The sequence below is a fragment of the Sciurus vulgaris genome, assembly GCF_902686455.1.
Source record: "Sciurus vulgaris genome assembly, chromosome: 16".
NCBI lineage: Eukaryota > Metazoa > Chordata > Mammalia > Rodentia > Sciuridae > Sciurus > Sciurus vulgaris.
The window spans coordinates 33,047,635-33,071,017 of NC_136477.1; the positions used below are offsets into that span (position 1 = coordinate 33,047,635).

The following is a 23,383-nucleotide window of genomic DNA, read 5'->3' on the forward strand; positions in this document are numbered from 1 at the left end:
AGGAAAGAATAGGGGATTAGAAAGGACAGATGGGTCAAAGGAAGATCAAAGCCCTGGAGGGCAAGCATTAAATCCTAAGTTTTCATGTTTGTCATCTGAGACACAGATGGCAAGATCCCAAGGGCTGGGACAGCCCTGCCACACAGCTTTACTGGCTGCAGCCTAGAAGGTCACTCTCTTGGGCTGGTTTTGCACATTTGCTTGTAGTTTGGCAGATGGTCCACATTCCTGGCATCTCTATCTTCTTGGGGTCTCTTGCCACTGTAGCTTTGGTGTACCTTTCACAACTCTACACATCCCCCTGCCATGAACTGTTTGCAGGGTACTCTGAATCTGCAAACAACACTGCTTTTCCTCCTGGGCTTTCCTGGGAGATTGATGGAAATCTCCATGACTGTAAATTGTATTCCATATCCTGCAAAACCAGCATCACATGAATGCAAATGACACCAAGGTGTGGGCCTACTTGGGTCACAGCTGCGAGTGTTCTGCCTTGTTGGCTTAGACAGTGTAGGGTGGGCGGGGCTTTCTGGGGTCTGCTTCTTTAAAAAGGTGCAGGCAGAAGAATCAAAGTTCCAGAACAACCTAGGCAACTCAGTAAGACTGGCTAAAATTAAAAGGGCCAGGGATGTAGCTCCGTGATAGAGCACCACACTAGGTTCAATCCCCCAAAACACAGACTCAACCCTCAGCCAGTGACAGCTATGGACTTGCAGATTTCTGATTCCCTCCAGGCATCTTTCCTACCATCCCTATGCAAATGTGGTTTCCGAATAGCCCTAATCTCTTTAGCCAAGGGCACCCTCCTTGGCTGCATCCTGATGCACAATTCTTTTTGGCCAAACAGCAAATTTTCTAAATCTTTCTACTCTTCTCATTGGTGCTCCTGATTCTTGCTGTATATTTGGCAAAAAAGCAGAAATATTCATGTCACTGCCTGAATACTGTGCTGCCTTGAAATTATATTCACCAGATATACTAGACAATCACCTTAAACTTAGCCTCCCAAAGTATCACAGTATGGACAAAATGTATCCAAATTCTTTGCCCCTGGTGTAACAAGGATAGCCTTTTGTACAATTTCCAACACAGTCCTCATTTCCATCTGAAACCTCTTCAATCTGGCCTTTACTGTCTGCATTTTTATTGGTCTCCTGTGCCCACATCAGAATCACTCTTAAGCTCTACTTATTTCTGTAGACCACTCCTCTAAACTTTTCCAAACTACTCCCATGAGCCAATTCCAAAGGCTTCTGAAACCACATCATAAGAGAGTCACAACAATAACCCTAATTTTCAGTATCAATTTTCTAGGCATTCTAATCCAGTCAAGTTGACAATCAAAATTAACCATCACAGAAAGCAATATGGGAAGCATAAGTTTTAGAAAGCTGAAAAAGTTCTGAAAATCCTATTATATTCCCTTACTGTATCATATGCCTTTCACAGCATTTGTCAATCTTGCTTCAAGTCTGTCTTTCCCACTGGACTAGAATCATGTCTATTTGAGTTCACACCACTGTACCCACAGTGCATGTCACATAAGATGATAAATATTTGACAAATATTTCTTGATAACATGAGGTAGAAGTCAGGCAGTAACATTCAGAGATGGGAAGAAATGTTTGTGAAGGATATTTAGTTTGCATATTACCACAAACTTAATGGTTGAAAATAATACATCATAGTTTCATTGGTCTGAAGTCCAGGCCCAGTTTACCTAGACTGTCTGCTTAGGGTCTCATGAGGCTATAAACAAGGTATCAACAGTGTTGGGTTCTCATTTGGGGGCTCAGTTAGGGAGAGAATCCACTTCCAAGTCTACCTGGGTTAAGGCAGAATTGATTTCCTGAAGGGTACAGGACTGAGGGTCCAACAATTTCTTGATGACTTTTAGCTAGATCATCATAGAAGCTCTCTACACCTCCCTGCCGATATGGCTGCTTATTTTACAATATCAGCAAGAAGAGCCTCTGGTGCAGGTTTGCTCATAAGACAAAATCTTAAAATAATGTCACATAATCATGGAAGCTGTATCACATCACCTCTGTCCACCTCTCTATTATTTTTTGCTTCCTGTGTACCAGGGACTGAACTCAGGGACATTTAACAACTGAGCCACATCCCCAGCACTTTTTTGCACTTTTATCTAGACAGGGTCTCACTGAGTTTCTTAGGGCTTTGCTAAATTGCTAAGATTGACTTTGAACTGAATTACAGGTGTGCACTGCCACGCCCAGCCTCCTCTCTATTCTTTAAAGGCTTATCATCAAACAAGCTCCTGTGAAAATAATATGTCTTGTGAAGAGATTTATATAGCCACTCTAAGAGTCTGTTTGCAAAGTATAGCTCAAGTTTTTAACCCATGTAACTATTAAAACTGTCCAGGTTAACATGTATTCCAACTAGTACGTTGGGCAAACAACTGGAGGTACCAAAAGAAATGATCAATTATGGATGTCAATATAGTAAAACAGAATCAGAAAATTAAAGAAAAAATCTAACAAAGGGCAAAATTCAGTAAGAGTGAAAAGCAAAGTATTATAATATCAATGATTACCTTAAGGATTAAAGGTTTTCTATTCCTTCTCCTTTACCCTGGTATTAGACCTTCACAAGCTATATAGAAGTACCAAATCTCTCTTACACAGCCAAGTCTTACTAATTGAAAGACTTCAAATATACCCAAACTCAGCATTAATGGGAATAAAGAACAACCAAAGTAAAGTACAAAGGAGATAAGGACGACAGCTATAGTTGGCATTTCAATCCACCTTTTATTACTCCTGCCATCTAGTGGCAGGATCAAAAACATAAGCAAGCCAAGCTGGCCAACTATATTATTAAGTACAAAGAGGGGGAAAATAACCTACTTTACAAGGACTACTAAAACAATCTAAATCTAATCTCACCAAGGGATACACATAAACACTATCTAGGCAATAACACCAATAACGCACAGCCAATTTTAAGACTTAAAATACAGAAAGTCACATGAGGATATGTTCAAGCCTAGTATGCTTATAGACAGTCACGTAAATATTTAAATAACAGAAAAGCAATACAAATTTCAAGGAATTATTAGTGATACATAAAAAAGGTATTTTCTAAATCACTTTTACTAGGTCAACTGTGAAGGAAAAGACCTACACAGACTGGCCACTACCATACCACCATTAATGAACTCAACTGTATATAAGCAATTGTCTTAAGACTACTTTCACTAACCTATACCCTTGTAACTGATACACATAAGTTTCTTCACAAGTAGAAAGCATGCTGGTAAGTACACCAGATAGATAAAGTACATATTTCTCTACTTTTGAGCAAACAGGAGAAAACAAAGGGCTCTTCGAAGGTTGAAAATGTCTTGCAAACTACTAAAGCTACTCTGTATTTTCTCACTTAAACATATGTCAAATCAAAAAGACATTAATAAAACTTCTTCCCAGCACATTTTATCCAAAAACAGGACTCCTATTTTAGTCTCATCTCTTAACTTCTACTTTAACTGGCACTGGCAACTACAAGTTCTCATCAGTATTCATCTGAAAAAGGTCTCTTCTGCTTTATAAAAGATATTTAATAAACTAATGAGAAAGTGGAATGAACAAGAAGTTGGCAACGAAAGAATTACACCAAAATAAGAGGCTCTTATACCACTTTGATGCCACTAAAATACCTGGGAAAAAAATCCAAGGTATATATAAAATAACATATTTGATCAATTAAAACTATTCAATGATTAGTCCAGCTAAGTCCACTGCAGACTAAAATTTTAAAAATCTAGACAAAAGGTTCAGGCCCATGTGTTTTTTTCTTTCTGTTTTTGTATATATTACATAATGTACAAAAAATAATAAATATTATCTAACTTATTCAACATATAATTATGCAATATAATATACCATGTAAATAGGATTTCCATAATCAGATCACATCATGTGCATCATCTATAGTAAATAATGCCTCCACCTACAGTATACTATGATGAAAGAATCAAAATGGCTTGGACAACTAATAAAATCAAAAGCAAAATGAGCAGGGATTACTCTCTGGGGGAAAGCAAGAACAAGAGATAACCTAAAATAAAGGAATCACTTTTTAAAAAGTGATGTACACACAGGCCTTCTCTGGATGTCTTTGGTTTTCACGATGTAAAGCATACTTACAAGCAAGCTGAAAAACCTCTAAATTTTGAAGTGTCAGAACAATCACCAATACAAGTCAAGAGGGATGTTATAAATGAATACTCTTTTGGGACAAAAATGCTCCTATTACAATATGCTTGACCTTAATGTTCATAATGCAATAATTCAAACAAAAGAATAAAAAGACTTAAAACCTAAATGTAGCTCTGTAACTTAGGAAAAGTCACTTAACAACATGAAGCTTCACGACTGTCTATCAAATAAAGCAACTAGATCAGTCTTTCTCAAACTGAACTGCATGAAATACTGTTATGGTTTAAATGTGTCCCCCAAATCCATGGGTTAAAAACTTAATCCTCAATGCAACAGTGTTAACAGGTGTTTAGGCCTGAAGGGTCTGCCCTCATGAATGGATTAATGTCATTATTACAGGAGTAGATTTATTATAAAACCAAGACCAATTCTGTGTGTATGTGGGTGCATATGCAAGAGTGCACATTTTTGTCACGTGTGCTCTCTTGCCCTTCCACTTTCCACCACAAAAATGTAGCAAGTAGGCCTTCACCAGATGCGGGTTCTTTGACCTTGGACTTCCCTGTCTCCAGAGATGTAGGAAATAAAAATCCATTCTTTATAAATTACCTATTCTCACTACTCTGTAATAGCAAAAAACAGATTAAGACAAATACCAATTTATTAAGTAAGTAAAACTAGTATGGTGATTCCTAAATTAAATACAGTAAATACTATATTGAAATTAAGAGTTTATTGAGGAATTTCTCAACCCGTAACACACAAATATGTGTTGTGAATCAATATAAAAGGATGTGACAAGAAAAATTTTCCAAAATTTAAATCTTGAACTACAAGTTCTAGGATATGTGGTCTGCAGAGTATACTTTGGCAAGAACTCTAAAAATAATTTCTAAGCTTTCTTCTAGCATGAAGTTTATTCCATATTCCACAGAAACCAAAAGCTATCTAACTTACCTAGTTTAAATACCCTCAACATTGCTCCTTTTTCAAACAGAAAATATCAGCAAGCAAAAGAGTAAAGAACAAAAGGGAGTAAATCAATTTTCTCCTTTTTTAAAGGTGTTAAGGAAGGGCAATTAAAAATATTGAACTATATGAAAGCGTTAATATCCTTAGCATTTTAAAAGAAACTATCGATTTCTATAAAATAACATTTATTAACTCCACAGGGGTTAGCATGTTTATTTTAAACCTCTTTGAGAATTACAAATATAATTATTAATTGAACCCAGGGCCTCACTCACACATGCTAATAAGATAGCACTCTACTGCTGAACTATACCTCTAGTTCCCATTTACTGAATTTTAAACAGACTTTATTTTTTCCCTCTGTTTTGGCAAAGATATGCTCAAAGTGGTAGAATACGGCTTTACATTTTCCACCAAACTACCTGACATTGGTACTTTATACTTAGTTTACTTCTTAAAGAGATAACTTAATTCTCTATGACCGAAAAATGGAACAATCTGGGGCAAGAACAAATAAAATTCAATGAAAGCCTTGGTCATGCAATGGCTAGAACCACTGATGGAAAATATTCTTGCTCTTTATTTCACATGTCAAGAATCCTTCCAATGAGTGAAATACTATTATTACTTCTACCTTCTGTCTTTTAATCTTAGATCCAAGAAATATGAAGTGACGTGTAAATAAGTCATGCTGCCTGAAGCACTACTTTACACTAGCAAGCTATACTGTCTTCAACTTATAGAACTGCAATAATTGGAAACTATACACAAAACAAATCTTCCTAATTTGAGGGTTGGGAAAAGTATCTACAAATTTATATCTTCTTGTATTTGTTCAGGCATGAGAGAAAGCTGTTTCATTTTATTCAAATCTCTGCATTTTGCAGATCAGAATTGCTTTGTGGTATTTGCAGCTTTAAAGTAACTCAACTATACTCAATGCATGCCTACATTAAGTACAAAAGGCAAGCATTTAAATATTAAACTATGAGTTTCTGAATTCTAATATAATGCTGAAAAAATATCCGGGTCATAATACTTAAGAATCTTAATTCCCATGATAAAGTGTGGAGGTAGGGGCAGGCAAGAAAATCTCAAATACCTTTTTACTCTTAAAACTCCAGCATACCCTCAAATACAGCACTGATAGTAACCAGTCTATTTAAAACAAAAGGGTACAAAATGTTTTGGCAGATACTGACTGGCTAATCCAGATGAATAATTTAGAAGCAAAAAAACTGAGGAAGGAGGATGTCAGAGAAGACTACAAAAAACCTGGGGTTAAATGTAAGGGTTCCAGATCCATCATTCTAGGCAAGTCATCGAGCATCATCTGTCCTCAATCTCCTCACATAAAATACTTTAACCAGAATATTATAATTAACTATTAACTATAAATAAATTAAAAATAACTTGTAAATTTTTCCAAGCCTCAATTTTTTGGAGGAAGGGGTGTGTCAGGTAGATTAACAAAAGCATTGTATTTCATAATTATACACCTTTGCAAAACAAAAAAGTCAGAAGCTGACTTCAAGTTTTTTTTTTTTTTAAACACACAAAGCAGTAAGTACATCTGTAAAATGGGGATAATAAAATAAGATTGCTCAAAGGACCAATAAGTCACTAACTGGAATAAGATATTGCAACAAATTTAACCTAGATTAAACATCACAGGAGATATATCTATATCAGTAGGAAAAAGACAAAACAACCCAATCTAAAAAACTGGCTAAAAGACATGAGCAGACATTCTCAAAAAGAGCTAAAAATAATAAATGTGGTAGTTTCTAAAGATGTCCCTAAACAATTCTGTCCCTACCTGTATGTGCATCTCCTTTTGACACTGACGTAGGCCTGTATTTGTTGTGTGCAATAAATTATAGAAGTGATGCTCCATCCACTCTAAGCCTAACCCTTAGTTGGCCTGGCAACTTCATTCCTCTACTGTTATCCTATGAGGCAGCCTAAGTAGACATGTGAAAGAGCCAAAAGTCCCAGTTGAGGACCCAGTCAAATTCCAGATGACTCTTCAGCTGTCCACACATCCCAGATATTCTAGTCCCAGATAACTACATTTTATTGAGCTTCCAGATGACTATGATCATCCTAATACCCAAGCTGAAAAATGAAGTGGAATAACTTCCCAATCAGCCCACAGAATTATCTACTGTTTTATCACTAAGTTTTGGGGTACTGTATATTTATAAATAACTGAAATGTTATAATTGTATAATTATAAGTGTAAATATGAATATAAAATATAATTATATAATTACAATTCAGTGCCAGGTGTATATTCTAGTAGCATATACACATACACATCAGAAAACAGTTTTAATGTTCCTAACAGCATTGTTCATAACAGCAAAAAACGAGAAATCCAAAATATTCAACTGGCAGATGTATAAATGGAGTTTAAAAAAAAAAAAGTGCTAAAGCACTTCTGGTTCAATCCTTAGTTTAAAAAACAACAACAACAACAAAGTAGGCAAATAAATATTCCTTTTCTAAGTTCCAAAGAGAGCAATACTTAGGAATACACTGTTGAATACATTGTTTACATATATATGAGGATATTTTTAAAATATTGCAAGAGAAAACTAGGCATATACGTCAGTGGTAGACAGCTTGCCCAACAGTATGCATAAGGAGCTGAATTTGATCCCTAATACCACACACACACACACACAAATTATAGCAAAGGAAATGTTAAAACTCAAATTGTTTCCTAGACCTAAGAGGAAAACTAAAGGGAAAGGCCTAATAAAGAACAGAGACAGAGAAAGATGTGAAATTGGTATTGTTCTACTACTTCTATAGTTGGGTAGGAAGTTCAATAGTTTACCCTTAAGTTTAATTAGATGTATTTAATTAGTGTACACATTCCACTTCACATGCAAGCTTCATTTTAAATATACTTTAATTTATAAAAAGATAAGCTTTATATAAATATTACTTATATCCAACAGCTGTAACATCACTTATACAAATTCATTTTAAACATCCATAATTTTAATTTTCTTTCTAAAGGAAAACTTTTTGTATAAAGACTGTTTATATTAGACACTATTTAAATGTAATAAATTATTTTAACAACTAAAATAATTGAGGAGAAAAGAGTTCCCTTTTAATGAAGTGACTGACTCATTTTAACAAACTTCAAAAAATAGCTTTATTTTAAAAGATTTTAGTTGTTCCTCAAGCTCATTTTTCTACTTTGACATATGACTGGCCTTTACACAGTTTTAAGATTTATTTCATCTACCTAACATAGTTTCATTATCCTGTTCCTCCTTCAAATGCCAGAAAACTGTGTAGCATAATAAAATAAAAGCTTTCTTTAGCTCTGGTTTAGAGTAAAAATGACTTGGGGATTGAAAGTAAAAGTTCACAGAGCAAGTTTACTATATTTTGAAAATTAAGAACACATGCCATGTTTCAAGTATCAATGTATTCAACAAATACTGCTCAACAATTTTTTTTAAAAAGGCACACTGATAAAGATTTGTTTTTTGTTTTTTTCCAAATCAAACATTACTGCCAAGTAAAAACATCTTCCGAGATCATTACAGCCTATCAGTTTTAGGACTCATAAGATAGTATTGCTATTACTATATGAAATTATACTATAATTAAAGAGCTGACCTGTTATTTTTCTAGAGTTCAACTGATACTAAAAGAAGGTAAAGACTTTATACCTTGGTTTATTTAACATAAAAGATCTACTCTATTCAATGATCTTTCCAGTAATTAGACATAGACAAAGCTATTTTCATTGAAAAAAAAATTAATGGAGAGAAGCAATTTATTTCATTTCCAAGGAGTGTTTTTATTCAATATTCTTTAACCTCATGTTAAAGTTTAAATGAGAACAGCCAGAGCTATGACAATTTCTACCATTGCTATATTTGCATATTAATTGCCTACAACCCTACAGTTAATTCAAGAGCCACGAAACAATATGGATCATTAATCCAGCCCCACCCAGATTACCATATGCATGAATTTAATACATTCTCACTACTATCAATGATAAATTCAATTCTTACTGTTCCTAGAATGTCAGTTTATAAATTTAACTATTGATCTTTTCTTCCATTTCACTATCTCAAAAATTAACAATGAAACTTTTATAATCCATATGGTTTTTGATATTAACTTTTCATTATTATCTGATTCACTGTTCCTTCACTAGTGAAAAACATGAGACAACTCATGTTAACTGTACTTTGAGGAAATACTCATGAAACTAAAACCTCCCTCAAAGTTTTTTCTAACATATCCATTTAGCTATTCACCTCCCAATTGCTAATGGTAATCAATGACACACAATAATTTCTTCTGTAATCACGATCATCTCCTTTCTTCCTCAACTTTCTTTTTCTGTAAGACTAAAAAAACTTTATTGAAAGTGGTATTACAAAAAACAAAAAAGCAAGATTATGATGCTCACACAAAATGATTTACTGCCAACACAAATTCAAGATTTATCAAAGTATTACACAGGAAACTTACTGTATCTATTATTACCATTATGAACAAAAGAAAAAAATATGATTACTAAGAAGAAAGGGTCTGTTTTAATATTCAAAGAGCATTCATTAAGTTCCTAACACTGTATAAGATATTGCAGGAAGATTAGAAATTACTTTCTTGCTTTAAAGAATCTTTTGTCTGTCTATAATAGGAGTTAGACAATAAATTATAGAAACAGTAACAATAAACAGTTATTATTATTCATTACAGAGAAAAATGAGCATCAAAATTCAAATCCATTATAACAGTATCTTACCAATTCAGGAAAATAAATGACTTGGTCTCCTTAAGTGCTTTTACTTTATAGGTGTTAAAATCTTCCAAATAAGTCCAGTCTATTCAGTTAAATGAATAGTCCTGAGTAAAATTTAACCAAAGTAAGTTTGTTTTATACTGGGATTAATAAACCTTGTACCTGTTACCTCTCATATAAGACACATAAGCCATTATCAAATTGATATCTCTCAAGGAAAAATGCTTCCCATTTCCTAAGAGTTAATTCATGTCAGAAAAGTATATCCACTTGAAGAATTCACACAAAAGAAATATTAGTAGGGCTGGGACTGTAGTTCAGTGGCAGAGCACTTACCTACCACATGTGAGGCACTCGGTTCAATCCTTAGTACCACATAAAAATAAACAAAATAAAGGCATTCTGTCCATCTACAACTACAAAAAAAAAATTTTTTTTAAAGAAATACTAGGAGTGTTAAAATAGCTTAAATCATTAAGTTGGACCATTACCCAAATAAAGCCTACCTAATTCAAGACAGATACTACAGGGGATTTTGTGGTGATGGGACACAAGTATGTGTATCTTTTTGTGGTGCTTGGGACTGAACCCCAGGGACTCATGCATTCTAAGCAAGCACCACCACTAAGTTACATCCCATGTCTGTTGTATATCTTTCTTATGATATTTGGTTTAAATTTTAAGTTTGAATTCTGTGGAAACATTGGCTGATTAAATTGAGAGTTTGGAGAAAGGCAGTCCGAGATTAAAACTTTTCTTCAATTAACAAAGAATTAACTATGATGACAGCTCATTATTTGTTCAAAAAAGAAACAAACTATTCACAAGTAGCAAGGGTTATATATTTATGTACAATAGAAAAATACTCTTAAATTTGATCAAAATCATTGACCAATAAATACAAATGCATTAGAAAGCTTTCATGTTTGCTTCACTTAAGAACTGCTAATTAAAAGAAAACCTTGTAGGAATCACATTCCCAGTGTCCTAAAACATTAGTTAACACACAAAAAAAATTCTCATACCCCAACAGATTTCAAGTTCCTGCATAAAATCAATGGCCTTTTATAGTTCTATAAATTATAAATTTTTTATCCTCTGAGGACAGTTTTTGAAGGAATCTTCATAATAAACTTTTTCCATTCTTCCTGAAGACAAAGATGGCTATACTAAATTAATAAAGGAAATGAAAAAGAATAAAATTGGTAGCCAAAAAAGAACAGAAAGAAGCAACATGGAAAACAGAAACGCAAGATGATATTTGAGATTCCATATCAACATAAATTAATATTATACACACAAACCAGGATCAACAATCCTCTACAAAACCAGTACATCAAGTAGCCTGTGTTCTTTGGGTTCTCCTAAATTCCTTGAGCTCAGACTCCCTTTCAGTGTTCACTTTCCTTCTTTCAAAAATTACCAACCAACCACTCTCTTAATTTTAATACACATACATACTTCAGCCACAGTTTTTATTTTGTTTTTGAGACGAGTTCTCCCAGTGTTGTCCAGACTGGTCTTGAACTCATGGGTTATAGTGAATGAATGTGTTACTGCAGCCTCTTGAGTAGCTGGGCCTACAAGTGAAAGCGCCATGTCCACTAAAAGCCATAGTTTTAAAACTAGTAATGTGCATTTATCTAATTATCATTTGCCTCTTGAAAGTCCGTAAGGCCTCCTCCTCCATCCCCTCATCTTTGTATTCTCAGTGTCTGCTGACTGACTGAGAGCACCTTAAAAATAGTTGTCAAGGTTATCTAGGGACTAAAGTGTCTCCATCTCAACAGTTAAGCTTTGAGACAATTTATTATCTTAAATGAAGAGGCTATCTTCCCCTTTCCTTTCTTACAAGCATTTCCTGCTATAAAAGAGCATTCAATCTCCTGAGGTGGATAAAAAAGCCTAGTTAGTCAAATTATTAGCCACATATTCTTGACTACTCTATAACTAATAAATACGAATTTTAAAAACAATGTGGGGCAAAAAGAGTGAAACACCAAAGTCACAATTTCATTTACCTAAAGTTTTAAAATAGGCAAAACTAAACTATGTTATTTAGCAACACACAAAGGTTTATCACCTATGAGATAAAAAAAGGATTTAATTAATTACTATAAATTGGCAGGTGAGGGATTGGAAAGGCATACATCAGGGCCTCTCTGAGGTAGTAGCAATGATCTTGATCTGGGTAATGGTCACCTGGGGTTCATTCTACTATATACTGTATTTACACTTTCAGGATGTTATAGTTCCACATTTTAAAAAAAGGTTTTAAAGACTGAAATCACTTTTTCATTTAAAAAAAAAAAAAAAACCTTTGCAGAACACATTTCTTTGCTCTTGTTTGTATAAACATTTAAGACATTTTCAAAGACAACCTCAAAGAGTACAAAGTGCTGCTTTGCAATAATTCCACACTCTTATTTTTACTGTTGATTACTTAAGTAAGATGCTGTAATAATTTAACAAGTAAGGGGCTAGGGTTGTGGCTCAGTGGTAGAGCGCTCACCTAGAATCGTGAGGTCCTGGGTTCGATCCTAGGCACCACATAAAAAGAAAATAAAGGTATTGTGTCCACCTAACTAAAAAATACATATATTAAAAAAAAAAAAATTAACAAGTGAGTTTCCAATCATGGTCCTTTTCTCCAACTCCATTTGGTCAATTTGGTCTGATCTTCTTAAGACAAATCTGGTCAGCAACAAATAACAGGTACACAACTTTTTATATCACCAATTCCAAATTAGTAAATTTCACACAAAAGTTACTTTTGTTCCCATATCTAAAACTGAATTGTCAACATTTCCAATACTGACAATTCAAAGTGACTGGTAACAGAAAGTAACTTCCCCTCATCTTCTCAAGTAACAATTTTCAAACAACCTCTCAAAAAAAATGTAGATGGTCAAAGAAAATGGAACATAATCTAACAAGCTTTAACTGTAACATCTTAAGTATTTCATTCCTCTGTTCTTCGGCTTCTTTTGCAGAAAGCAAAAAGATAGGGAGCTAACATATACTTCAAAAACCCATTAAGATATTGAATTTTAAGTCTACTATGAAAGTTATTTGCTTCATAATCCCCTTAACTAGCTAGACTGGCTTAATACCTCCAATCTCATTACTGTGAACTTTTCACAGACAACATAAATCTAAACAAAAACAACATTCATCTCGATTCAATCACCTATTCCTATAATCCAGCTACTCCCTTTAAAGGTCCCGTTTCTGAAAATTCCCTGGTCATTCTAATTAAAAAACTTGAAATCATCATTAACTTTTCTCTCTCCCCTATATTAAAACAATCAAAATAATTAACCATCATCCAACTATTGCGTTTAGTTAGCTAGAGGAAAGATAGGGACTAGGTATTTTGATAGGCCAGTATGTTAAGAATTAAATCGGAATAGCTGATTAAAAAACATAAATTAAATGGAAGACATTTTCATTTAAGCCTGCCTTGGAGGCAGAGTACAGTAAAAAAGAACATACATACACTTTGGAGTCGGGCATACTTGTATTCTTCATTCCTTGTAGAGAATACTGAACTAGACTATTTTGTCTATGGAAATAAAAGCTGTCCCACTTATGTCTTCAATTCTAAGATAAAAATTGTAAGACACTACAAAAACTTTAATCTACTACCATTCAGAACATATGTAAGTTATTCTACAACACCCAGTTCCACAGAAAGAAAAAAAAAAGGTTACAGATGATATGGTCAATTTAATTAGTATAACAATCATAATCCTTCAGATTTATTTATCTACAAACAGCAAAAACTTGAACAACATAAAGATATTCACCCAACATACGTACAAGTTATATTCCAAAATATGTTTATGTCTTTCATTGACAATATGAAAACATTTTTCCTAAGGCATAAAATTCTTATAGTGGTTAGGCATTTATAGTGCCAAGCCTATAAATGCCAATTAACCTACATTTACCTAAAAGATGGGAGTCTCTGGAGCAACTACCCGTCCCAACACTTGGACCCCCAATTAAGACCACCTCCCCAGCTCCCTACATTGCCATTTCCATCAATTTCTGAATCCTTGGAAATTATACATGGTCAGAAGTATGGTACAGTGAGGACACAGAAGCCTTCTCAGAAAAGTGATTTAAAAACAAAAAGCAACCATCAGAATCAGGTGAAGCAGAGAGGTGAAGACAAAGTAGTAAGTTAATCATTTATATCTTTCTCCTTTCAGTAATACTAATTTGTCCCATACAGTACATTTGTAGGTCCTAGCCCATATTGAACTTAGTTACCAACCAAAACCTGGATGAATAGTAGGTATAGAAACAATATTAATACATATTTATGTTCAAGTATTACAGAAAACAAATGGTATCCAGAAATAAGAGATTTTCTTCACGAAATTGAGGAACAATGATAACATTCCTCGTATGGAAGTAAACAATGCACTACCAGTCTTTAAGCAGTATTTAAAAGCAGCAATGGACAGATAGAAATAACAAAACAAAGTAAAACAGTAACTGAAGAATCTAGTTGGTATCTTTCCATTTTCCTGTAAGTCTGAAAAATTTTAAAATGCAATCATTTAGCAGTACATAGGTCTGTTGAATTATGGGAGTTTTATAATTCAAATTAATGGCAGTATTATGGATCCCTAAAATTCTAAGTTTTCAAAGCAAACCAACTAAAGGGAAAAAAATGTGATTTGGTAGTTCAGAGATATTAACCTTTCCATTCTTTATTTCTGAGAGCACATGTGTACTAACAGATACTAAGATACTACAATAAAGAGGATTTTTAACATGTTCCTGTATACTCAATGCTTTTTGAGAACATAAAAACTGGAGATCAGGCTGCTAAGTTATCCCCATATTTATAAAAACTAGGTCAGAGGCAGCGTCAGTAATTCTTACTTTTGAGTTTCTAATGCTTAGTCTACAACCAATGTTGTCTTTATGTAAACTACTCATGGCAGTATGGAGTATGCAGTCCTACCCAAGTTAGCCCTCAAGATATAAAAACCCTAAAGAAAAAGTTCCAAGGTCTTTGATGATAGATCCCAACTACTCCATATGCCTCATGAAATCCATGATTACTACTTATGGGAGTTGCATTACTGAAAGTGGAAGGAGGTCCAATCTCACCATCCAAAACAACGACTCAAGGCACCCTCCTCCCCAACTATGCATTCTTGTAACTTAGAATGTTCTCAGAAGCTCAAGGCTAGAAAAAATTTTAAATTACAATGAAATCAGTGACAGTATACCTGTTTTGAAGTGCAGGTGGACTGCTGTTGCTAATGATCCCACAGTCAAAATTACTTTTTAAGATTTGGGGGCGTTTTCCTAAAACTTGTTTTGTTACCCATTTTGTCTTCTTCAGAAATAAGGTCAATAGCATCTTTCTGTCATCTGCAAAGTGAAGAAAAACATGGAGACCTCAAAGTACAGGAAGTAGTCCCCAACTTAAAAACAGCTTATGTTCCAAGGCTTATCACTCCTTTGAAAACATGTAACAATAACCTATTTCTACAAGTTTCTATGGAAAAATTTGCATTCCAACTCTGAGCCCTGTAAAAGGTATCTGCTGCCTTTTTGATAACTGCAGACAAAGCTAAGGTTCAGAGAATTCTCTCTCCTCTGGAGACCCAACTATATATCCTGTAAAGACAGAGAAAATGGTAGTTCTCCTGACACAGGGATCTTTTACATTGCTTCTATGGAAAAAGCTACCACAATTTAAGATAATAGTTGTGGGAAAGAATCTGGGTATTATAATGTACAAGCATTAATAGTTAAAATAAAAATATGCAGAAACTACAGTTTGCTCCAGATAAAAATAAGATGATTAGGTGCTGTTAAAACTAGTTGATCAACCAAATGTACGGTACCTAAAGACAACATAATCACAAACCGATATCTCATGATCAACTCAACTAAGAAGGAAGCAAATTATTAAAGTGAAAAGGTGAGGAAATTGTAACCAAAAATGCTGCCAAGTTCTAGATAAGTGCAGTGCACTTTAATTAAATAATTATGCATTGGGATTTATAAAATAACTTGAGTGGCAAGTTAAAAAACAAGTATAACTGTCAACAAATCACTTTTGGTAGCTAACTTTGAGTTTCACAAAATTTACGAACTACTGTAAAATTTATAGAAATAACTCACAGAGAATAAGTCTTTCACTAAAAACTTCAAAAATGAAACCAGACATGGAAAAAGGGGTTGAGGAAGATGTGGGCAGGTCAAAATAAACTGGTTTACAGAAAGAGTGTCTGAAAGGAACATTTAAATATTCTGAAAGGTTTATATCACTGCTATATGATAAGCAACTCCAAGCTAGTATAACACTAGAGTGGTTAAGACTGAAGACCTGTTAAAGTGTTGGGATTATTAGTAGCTTTGGAGAAAAACTGCTTTAAAATCCAAACAACAGGTAATCTATACAATACCCCCTTTACATTTTTTTTCCTAACAAGAATGATGAAAAGAATGAGACAAGAAGAAAGAATAACATGCCTATATGAGATCTTCAAAAGATATGAAAAGAAAAACCAAAGTGGGCAGGCAAGGGTTTTGGATTTTTGTCTTTTTGTGGTCTGAAACCTGGTTCTCTCATTAAGACACCTGAAATAGACCTTACAGGTTGATTCATATTGACAAACTGACAAATCTTCATCACAATAAGGTATAGGGACATTTCATTTATTACATGTAATCTGTTTACTACTAATAAGAATTATCTAACATTATAAACACATAAGCATTTAATTAAGAATATGATAAACATGGATATTAAAACTCTCTTAGTAATCAGAATACCTAAACTAAGCAGGTCTTAAAGACTGAAAAGATGTATATACTTTATGATTAGTGGATATAAACTAGCATTCAAATGGTACAAACTTACTAAAGGATAATGAGTCAAAAATGTGTGTTAACATATAGAGAAACAGAAGTGATACAAACTTTTATGTTAATGAAAAAGGATTATGCCCTGAAGACATATTCTTGAAACTGGAGAAAGAAATCAACTTTTAATTCTTATTCCTCTTTTAAAAAATAATATTTAAGCACTTTGTAAAGCAATCTAAAAGGCTTTTCATGATACATTATTCACTTTTAGTAGTGACCTTTGGCTGATGGTATAGATTTCTCATCTTCCTTCAAAGTAAGGAAAAAATGACAAAAATCATCTCATTGTTCAGTGAAATTTTTCTGCAAAATGATTTCAGCCTCAGAGTTCCTCTTAAACAGAACTCTGGCTTCCTTTTGTAAAAATGTTACTCTGAAAATATTTAAATATCACTCTCTGGAAATACTAGTTACAACTTTTGTTACTCAACATGCTTGATCAACCATGCACTTCTGTTTTAATCTGAAAATACATAACTTTCTCTTTTCAAATTGTTCAGTAAATACTACTTGTTTTCATTTTCTGGTTCTATTTTCATTTTATCTAATTTGCTTAAGTGTTTCAAAGCTAAGACTACCGAAGTATACTGTGTCTAGTTAATAAGGTTTCACGGATATTCTTAGGCTCATAAATAATCCACACCAATATTTTCCTTCTTTGATTTCAAATAACATAAGGGTTATTGAAAAAAGAAAAGGAGTTGGAAAAAAAAATCAAAACCTCTAAAATGGGATTACAACCATCACACAGAATGTCAAAGTAATTAACTGTTTATCTAAATTGAATTCTCCATAAGTGGGACCCTCTGGTTTTCAATACATGTTGCAGTATGAATTTTTCTCTTCATAAAAGCAGAACCGAAATTCAGTATCTCAATACAAGTTAGCTCCCAGAACATTTTAAATCTACATATTTCATGATTCTCAACAAGATTCTCTATGTATTTCAGATAAAACAGACATTCTAAAGTTTAATCGTCTAATTCAAAGGATGAACTCAAGGCTGATAGGGCAACAAGATGAATTAGTTTAAAAGGCATACTCTCAGGTGGAAAAAACTTAACTCAGGCTGGGCAAGTTGGGAAAAAAGTTAAAGCAATCTTCCTGCCTAGATAACTCACAGACCAGTATACAGAATTAGCTAGCGTTAGGAGTTGAGTAATTTCCTACAACACTGGGGTAGGTCCCTTATACTATGTGCAACTTCGTCACTGTAATCTAGGCTCCTATTACTGTGGCACTGTTTGTTCTCTTATCCACAACCCTTCCTGCAGAGATCGATAAAGGAACTAATGCAATGCTTTCGGATACTGTGCGTAACACACTGAAGGTGACAGTTTGGCTAATAGAATAATAAAAATAATAATCTTGCTCTAAAAAGCCACCCGAGATGATTGTGGAACAGTGAAGTGCTGCGTGCACTTAATAGGGCCTTGAAAAAAGCCACTCCTGAAAATACTTAATGCTGAATAAGTAAGAGTCGCTGGCTTTCGGATCACTTTTAGGGATATTATTTCCTTTCCTACAACACTTCACTCTCCTTTTCCCGTCTCGTATGAGAGCAAAAAGGGAAAGGAGAAAAGCGTAAAACTGCAAGGATGAGCAGATAGGGTTCCAGCACATCTAGACTCACCTCCAGCGTTAACAGGGCAACCCCGGGCCGATCCCACCCCAACCAGCAAAAACGAGCCCGCAAAATATGAAAGAACACGCGAGCCGCGGGCGGGGAGCGCAGGCAGCGCTAGGAGCCGACCACGAGTCCGCGGAGGAGACCCACCGGCTCCCGGCGCGGCGGGTCGGAACTCTGCGCTGCGAGCGGCTGAGCCCACCCTCGCGGCTACGGTCGCACTCGCCCAGCCGAGGGTCAGGCTTCCGCTCCCGAACCCCGACGCCCCGCCTCAGGCTGCTCGGGGCAAACTTCGCCCGCAGCTCCGGGACCCGCGCCCGGGGACAGGACCCCGAGAGCCGCGGCGGGCAGAGGCGCCGTCCCGCGTCCCCCGGCCGCGGGCGGGGGAGGGGCAGCGGGGCACTTACCACGGGTCGAACTCGTGGATGATGCTCTCGAAGCGGATGACCGCGAAGAGCCGTGAGCTGAAGCCGGCAAGCCAGGCCAGAAAGAGGATGGTGAAGGAGAGCAGCGACTGCCAGCCGGCCGGCTGCGACAGCCCCCCGGACAGCCCCGCGGGGGCCGGTTTCGGCGGCGCCGCGCCGCCTGCCGCCTTGTGCGCGAACTGGGCCCCGGGCCCGTGGTGGCCCTGCCGGCTGTTCCCCAGGGCCATGAGGCCGCTCCAAGGGGACGAGTTGAGGGACGACTTGTGCTTGCTCTCCGGGGCTGAGGGCTCCGCCATGTTGTGCCCCGGCGGCGGGTCTTGCTCTCCTCCGCGGCCGCCGCCGCCGCCGCCGCCTGGTGCGAGGGGTGCTGGGCGGGGACCCGGAGGAGGAGGAGGAGGAGGGAGAAGAGGAGGAGGAGGAGGAAGAAAAGGGAGGAGGAGGGAAGAGCTCAGCGCGCTCCCGCCCTCAGCGCCGCGAGGCCGGGGGACGGGGGGGTGGAGGCGGCGGCGGGGAGTCTCCGCCTCAACAGCGGCCGCGACCGCCGCTCTCTCAACCCAGATGGCCCCTGCGCCCCACTAGCCATCCGTATCCCCAGTGAAGCTGCGGTGGCGGCGAAAGCAGACGGGACGAGGGTGCCAGAGAAGGAGCAGACGGAGGCGGCACCACAGCTCGGAGAAGCAATGACATTCTCCCTCACGCCCGCCGCCCGCCCAGCGGAGAAGAGCCGGAGGAGGAGCCCCCCGGAGTCCGGGCGGAGCTCGGGCAACCTCTGACTCCGCCCCCCACCCAACAGGAACTGGCCCCTCCGCCTGTCACAAAGCGACAGGTCCGTTAGGGGGCGGGCCCAGAACCGTGGCGCCCACCAATAGGGGCGCGTGCTGAGGCGGGGTTTGGCCCAACGGTCCTCCTCCTCCTCCCCTCCCCCTCGCGGCCTCGCGCCCATTCGCCCCAAGCCGCCGAGCTGCGCGGCTACGGCTTCATTGTCAGTTGAAAGACGCGGTTTCGTGCGCGTGTGCGGTCTACGAGGAAGGGCGCTAGGCGGCTCTACTAGCTTCACAGAGCTGAGCCTGGTCGACGGATCGAGAAGATGGTCAAGCACAGCTGATCAGCCCCCGCCAAACCCGGTTAAAAGGAAGCAAGAGCGCCGACCGACAGGGCGCTCGCAAGCTCTCCGCGGCCGTGACTTTTAACCCGTTCTGTGCGGAGCGCTCACCACGTGACAGCGCGCAGGCGCGCTGCAGCAGCCCGGGGCGCGTGGTTCTGGCGGCCGAGCTCCGCTGCCCAGCTGCCCCGCACAGGGCGCAGGCGGTGAGCCCGCGGCGCAGTGACTCTGTCTGCCGCGCTCGTTGCGCCACACGTTTCGCCTCCCGTGAGCACCGCACGAGAGCGAGGATCCCGGCGAGGACAGTTTTCCTGGGGTTGACAGCTTGGAGCAGGCAAACGCACACCTAGCTCCAGAAAGACCTAGCGGGGCAGGCAAAACACGACCTTCTCTCGCCCTTTTTCATTTCTTGTATTTGCTATTAGCAAAAGTAAGGTCTTCACTGCAAATATGGGCAAATGCAGGAATTCATTGTTAACTGTATACATTCCATCAAAAGAGTGAAACTGACTTTCCCCTATCAACTGTTACCAAGTCTCAATAAATGACGGAACGAACCCCCAGTACACGTATTTTTGAACATCCAGGTTGTATTTTTTTAAGCCTTCCTTCTCTTTCTTCACACCTCCTCTTCCCTCGCCTCCCAAATAAATTATTAACGAGTAGGCTAAACTCAGGATAAAATGAGTTTAAGTGGACTAGTGGAGAAACTAGAATTGCTAAGCTCTATAAGCCCCACGAAAGGCGCAGAGCTTGATGTATAATCATTGTTCAGTAAATACTTGATTAACCTCATATAAATTCGCGCTTAATTGTTTATTTTATTAGGTAAGTACCATTTGAATTTAAAAGGGTGTATTTTTACCTGTAACTTTAAAACACAATTATTTTCTTAAATTATGTGAATTATGTGAATACAAATTGTGTTTAGGTGGTCTGGTCAAATGTTAAGTGAAAAAATGTACCTAGTTTGAGGTGGCTCTTTGAAACTAATGGATCTTGCTACCCTTTTAACCTACTGAGTGATTAACTATTCTCATTTGCGTACAAAATAGTCATATTAAAAGTGAAAAGTCTCCCAGAAGTAGGCTTTCTCATTACCAATTTAATAGCCAACATTTATTTACTGACCAACATTTATTTGACCAACATTTATTTACTGGCCAACATTTATTTACTGAAATTTTGATGAGAATTATGACAATATTAACCAATCCCTCTTGTACAGAGAAAAATGACATGTGTCTTCCTCAGAGCATACACAGTACATGCTAAAATGACAGCATTTAGAGTATGTTTTTTTGTCCAGTTTCATGAACTAAAGCTCTACTGGCCTAAAATAAAATTTATTTTGTGGGTTTTTTTTAACTTGTTTGAATATTTCTATTTCATTGTTTTATGTTCCCTGGTGAGTTCTACATAATCTTCTTTTACTTCCTTTATTGGTTGTATAATGGCCAGAAGCCATACTAAAAAGTGACAAGTCTTGGTTCAAGTTCCAAATTATTGCTTATTAGCATGTGACATTGAGCAAGTAGCCTGCAAAGGTTGCCCTTCCTACAGTTAAAGTCAGTTGTTGAAATGAATTGAGATAGCTTATTGAAAAGACTAGAAAATTATGAACAGGGATATGCAAATGCTGGATAGTGGTGACGGTAAAAGCAATATGAAAACTCCTTTTATTCTTGATATGTATTTACTCATTCATTGGGCAAATAGTTATTGAGCTCCTCCATTATGCTAACCACTATGCAGGCACTGGGATGTAACAGGGAACCTGAGAGACATGATTTCAGCTCTCAAGAGCTCACCTGCTAGCCCTAGGAAATGAACACCAACCAAATTATCAGTGTTAAGTACCAAAATGCAATGTGGCAAACACTCTGGAGGATCATTGCATTGGTGGTTTGATCCACACAAGTTTGGGAAGCTACCCAGAGGAAACAACACTAAGGGTGAGAATAAATGGACCAGGGGAAGGAGAATGGAAAGAGATTCAGACAGAGAAGCACATATAAAGGCCCTTTGTGGGGCAGGGAAGGCAAGTCCAAGGAACCCAGAAAAAGGTTAGTATAGTTGCAGCACAGACAGTGGGAGCAAGTGGGGCATGTTAAGAAGGGAGGTTCTTTTTGCTTTGTTTGTTTTGCGGATTGCTTAATTTTAACCTGAGAGTGTTAGGAAGGCATAAAGATTTTTAAACTGGGTGTGGTGTGATGGAGTGAGTTGATCAGCTGTGTGTTGTACAAGATTACTGAGGCTGCAATGTAGAAAGCACTTTAGAGAGATCAGAAAGAGATCCTAGTCTACCTGAGACTTCAGAGATTATTTTTGTGAGGAATATATTACTGTCAGATCATGAAGGAACCCTTAGAAATAAGTTGTGACATTGTGAATTCTTAATTCCCAGCCTGTCAACACAGAAAATGGTTTCTAGTTTGTGCAGGAAGCTTCGGTGTATTTGCCTCCATGTGCTTGAATTTCTTGGTCTTACTGGGTGCCTAGGTTCTCCCAGAGTACGTATCTCTGGGGAGTCAGTCAAACACTAAGATTGTGAGCAGGGTGATGTGATATCAAGATGCCCAGTTCTGCTACAGTACTTCTGGGGAGAGGCAGTATTTAAGCTGAAACTTGAGGGACAAACCGAAGTTCACAGGAAGAAGAATCCCAGACTTTTAAATAGGAACAAGTTTTAAAAATTAATATGCAAAGTTAAGTATTAACAAGGGTGCATTGGGAGATAAGACTGTAAGGGAGATAAGAACCAGATTATCAAGGACTTGTCTGCCTGGTTAAGGAGTTTTAGATATTAATCTGTAAGCAGCTGGGAACCATTGAAACATTTTGAACAATAACATGATCAGACATGGTTGATGGAAGAAAAAATTTTGACAGCAATATAAAGGATTTACTGGAAAGGTGAGAACAGATGCAGGGTATCAGTAAGGAGACATTTGTAGAAGTTTAGGGAGGAAAATTAGATGCCAAAGCTAGGATGGCAGGGCCCATAGAGGAGGGGACTCATAAGACAGGCACCAAGAAAGTAGAATTCAGACATTGATGGCATGGACAAGATAAAGGAAGTTGGGGTTAGAATGAATCTGGAGTTCCTGACTTGGTCATTAGAGTGGAAATGGGGAGCTCAGGACAAGGAACAGATATGGAGAGAGGATGGTGATGTCATTTTTTTCTGGGGATAAAGATTTAGAACTCCATGGCCATGGATGAAATTTCACTGGCATCAGAGAAATGATAGAAGGGTTGAGGGTAGAGCCCTTAGGAATTCCCAAATTAATAAACTAGATATGCCGACAGAAAACCCAAGATAAAGCAACCACAGAGAAAGAAGAAGCAACAGACATACACACACAAGTGTGTCTTGGC

At 37.5% G+C, this 23,383-nt stretch overlaps 1 protein-coding gene across 2 annotated transcripts in view; it reads right to left on the reverse strand.

The window, feature by feature from the left end:
- The window catches only part of STT3B (STT3 oligosaccharyltransferase complex catalytic subunit B), a 108,688-nt gene extending 89,183 nt beyond the window's left edge, over nucleotides 1-19,505 (reverse strand). Inside the window, exon 1 of one of the 2 annotated variants that reach the window (XM_079113980.1) lies at nucleotides 18,883-19,505. In XM_079113980.1, the coding sequence (XP_078970106.1) occupies nucleotides 18,883-19,196 (314 nt within the window). In that variant the 5' untranslated portion in view covers nucleotides 19,197-19,505. Of the gene's footprint in view, nucleotides 1-15,197; nucleotides 15,440-18,882 lie in introns of those variants that run through there. The other variant, XM_079113981.1, reaches the window with a different exon arrangement.
- Between the last annotated feature and the right edge of the window lie 3,878 nt (nucleotides 19,506-23,383).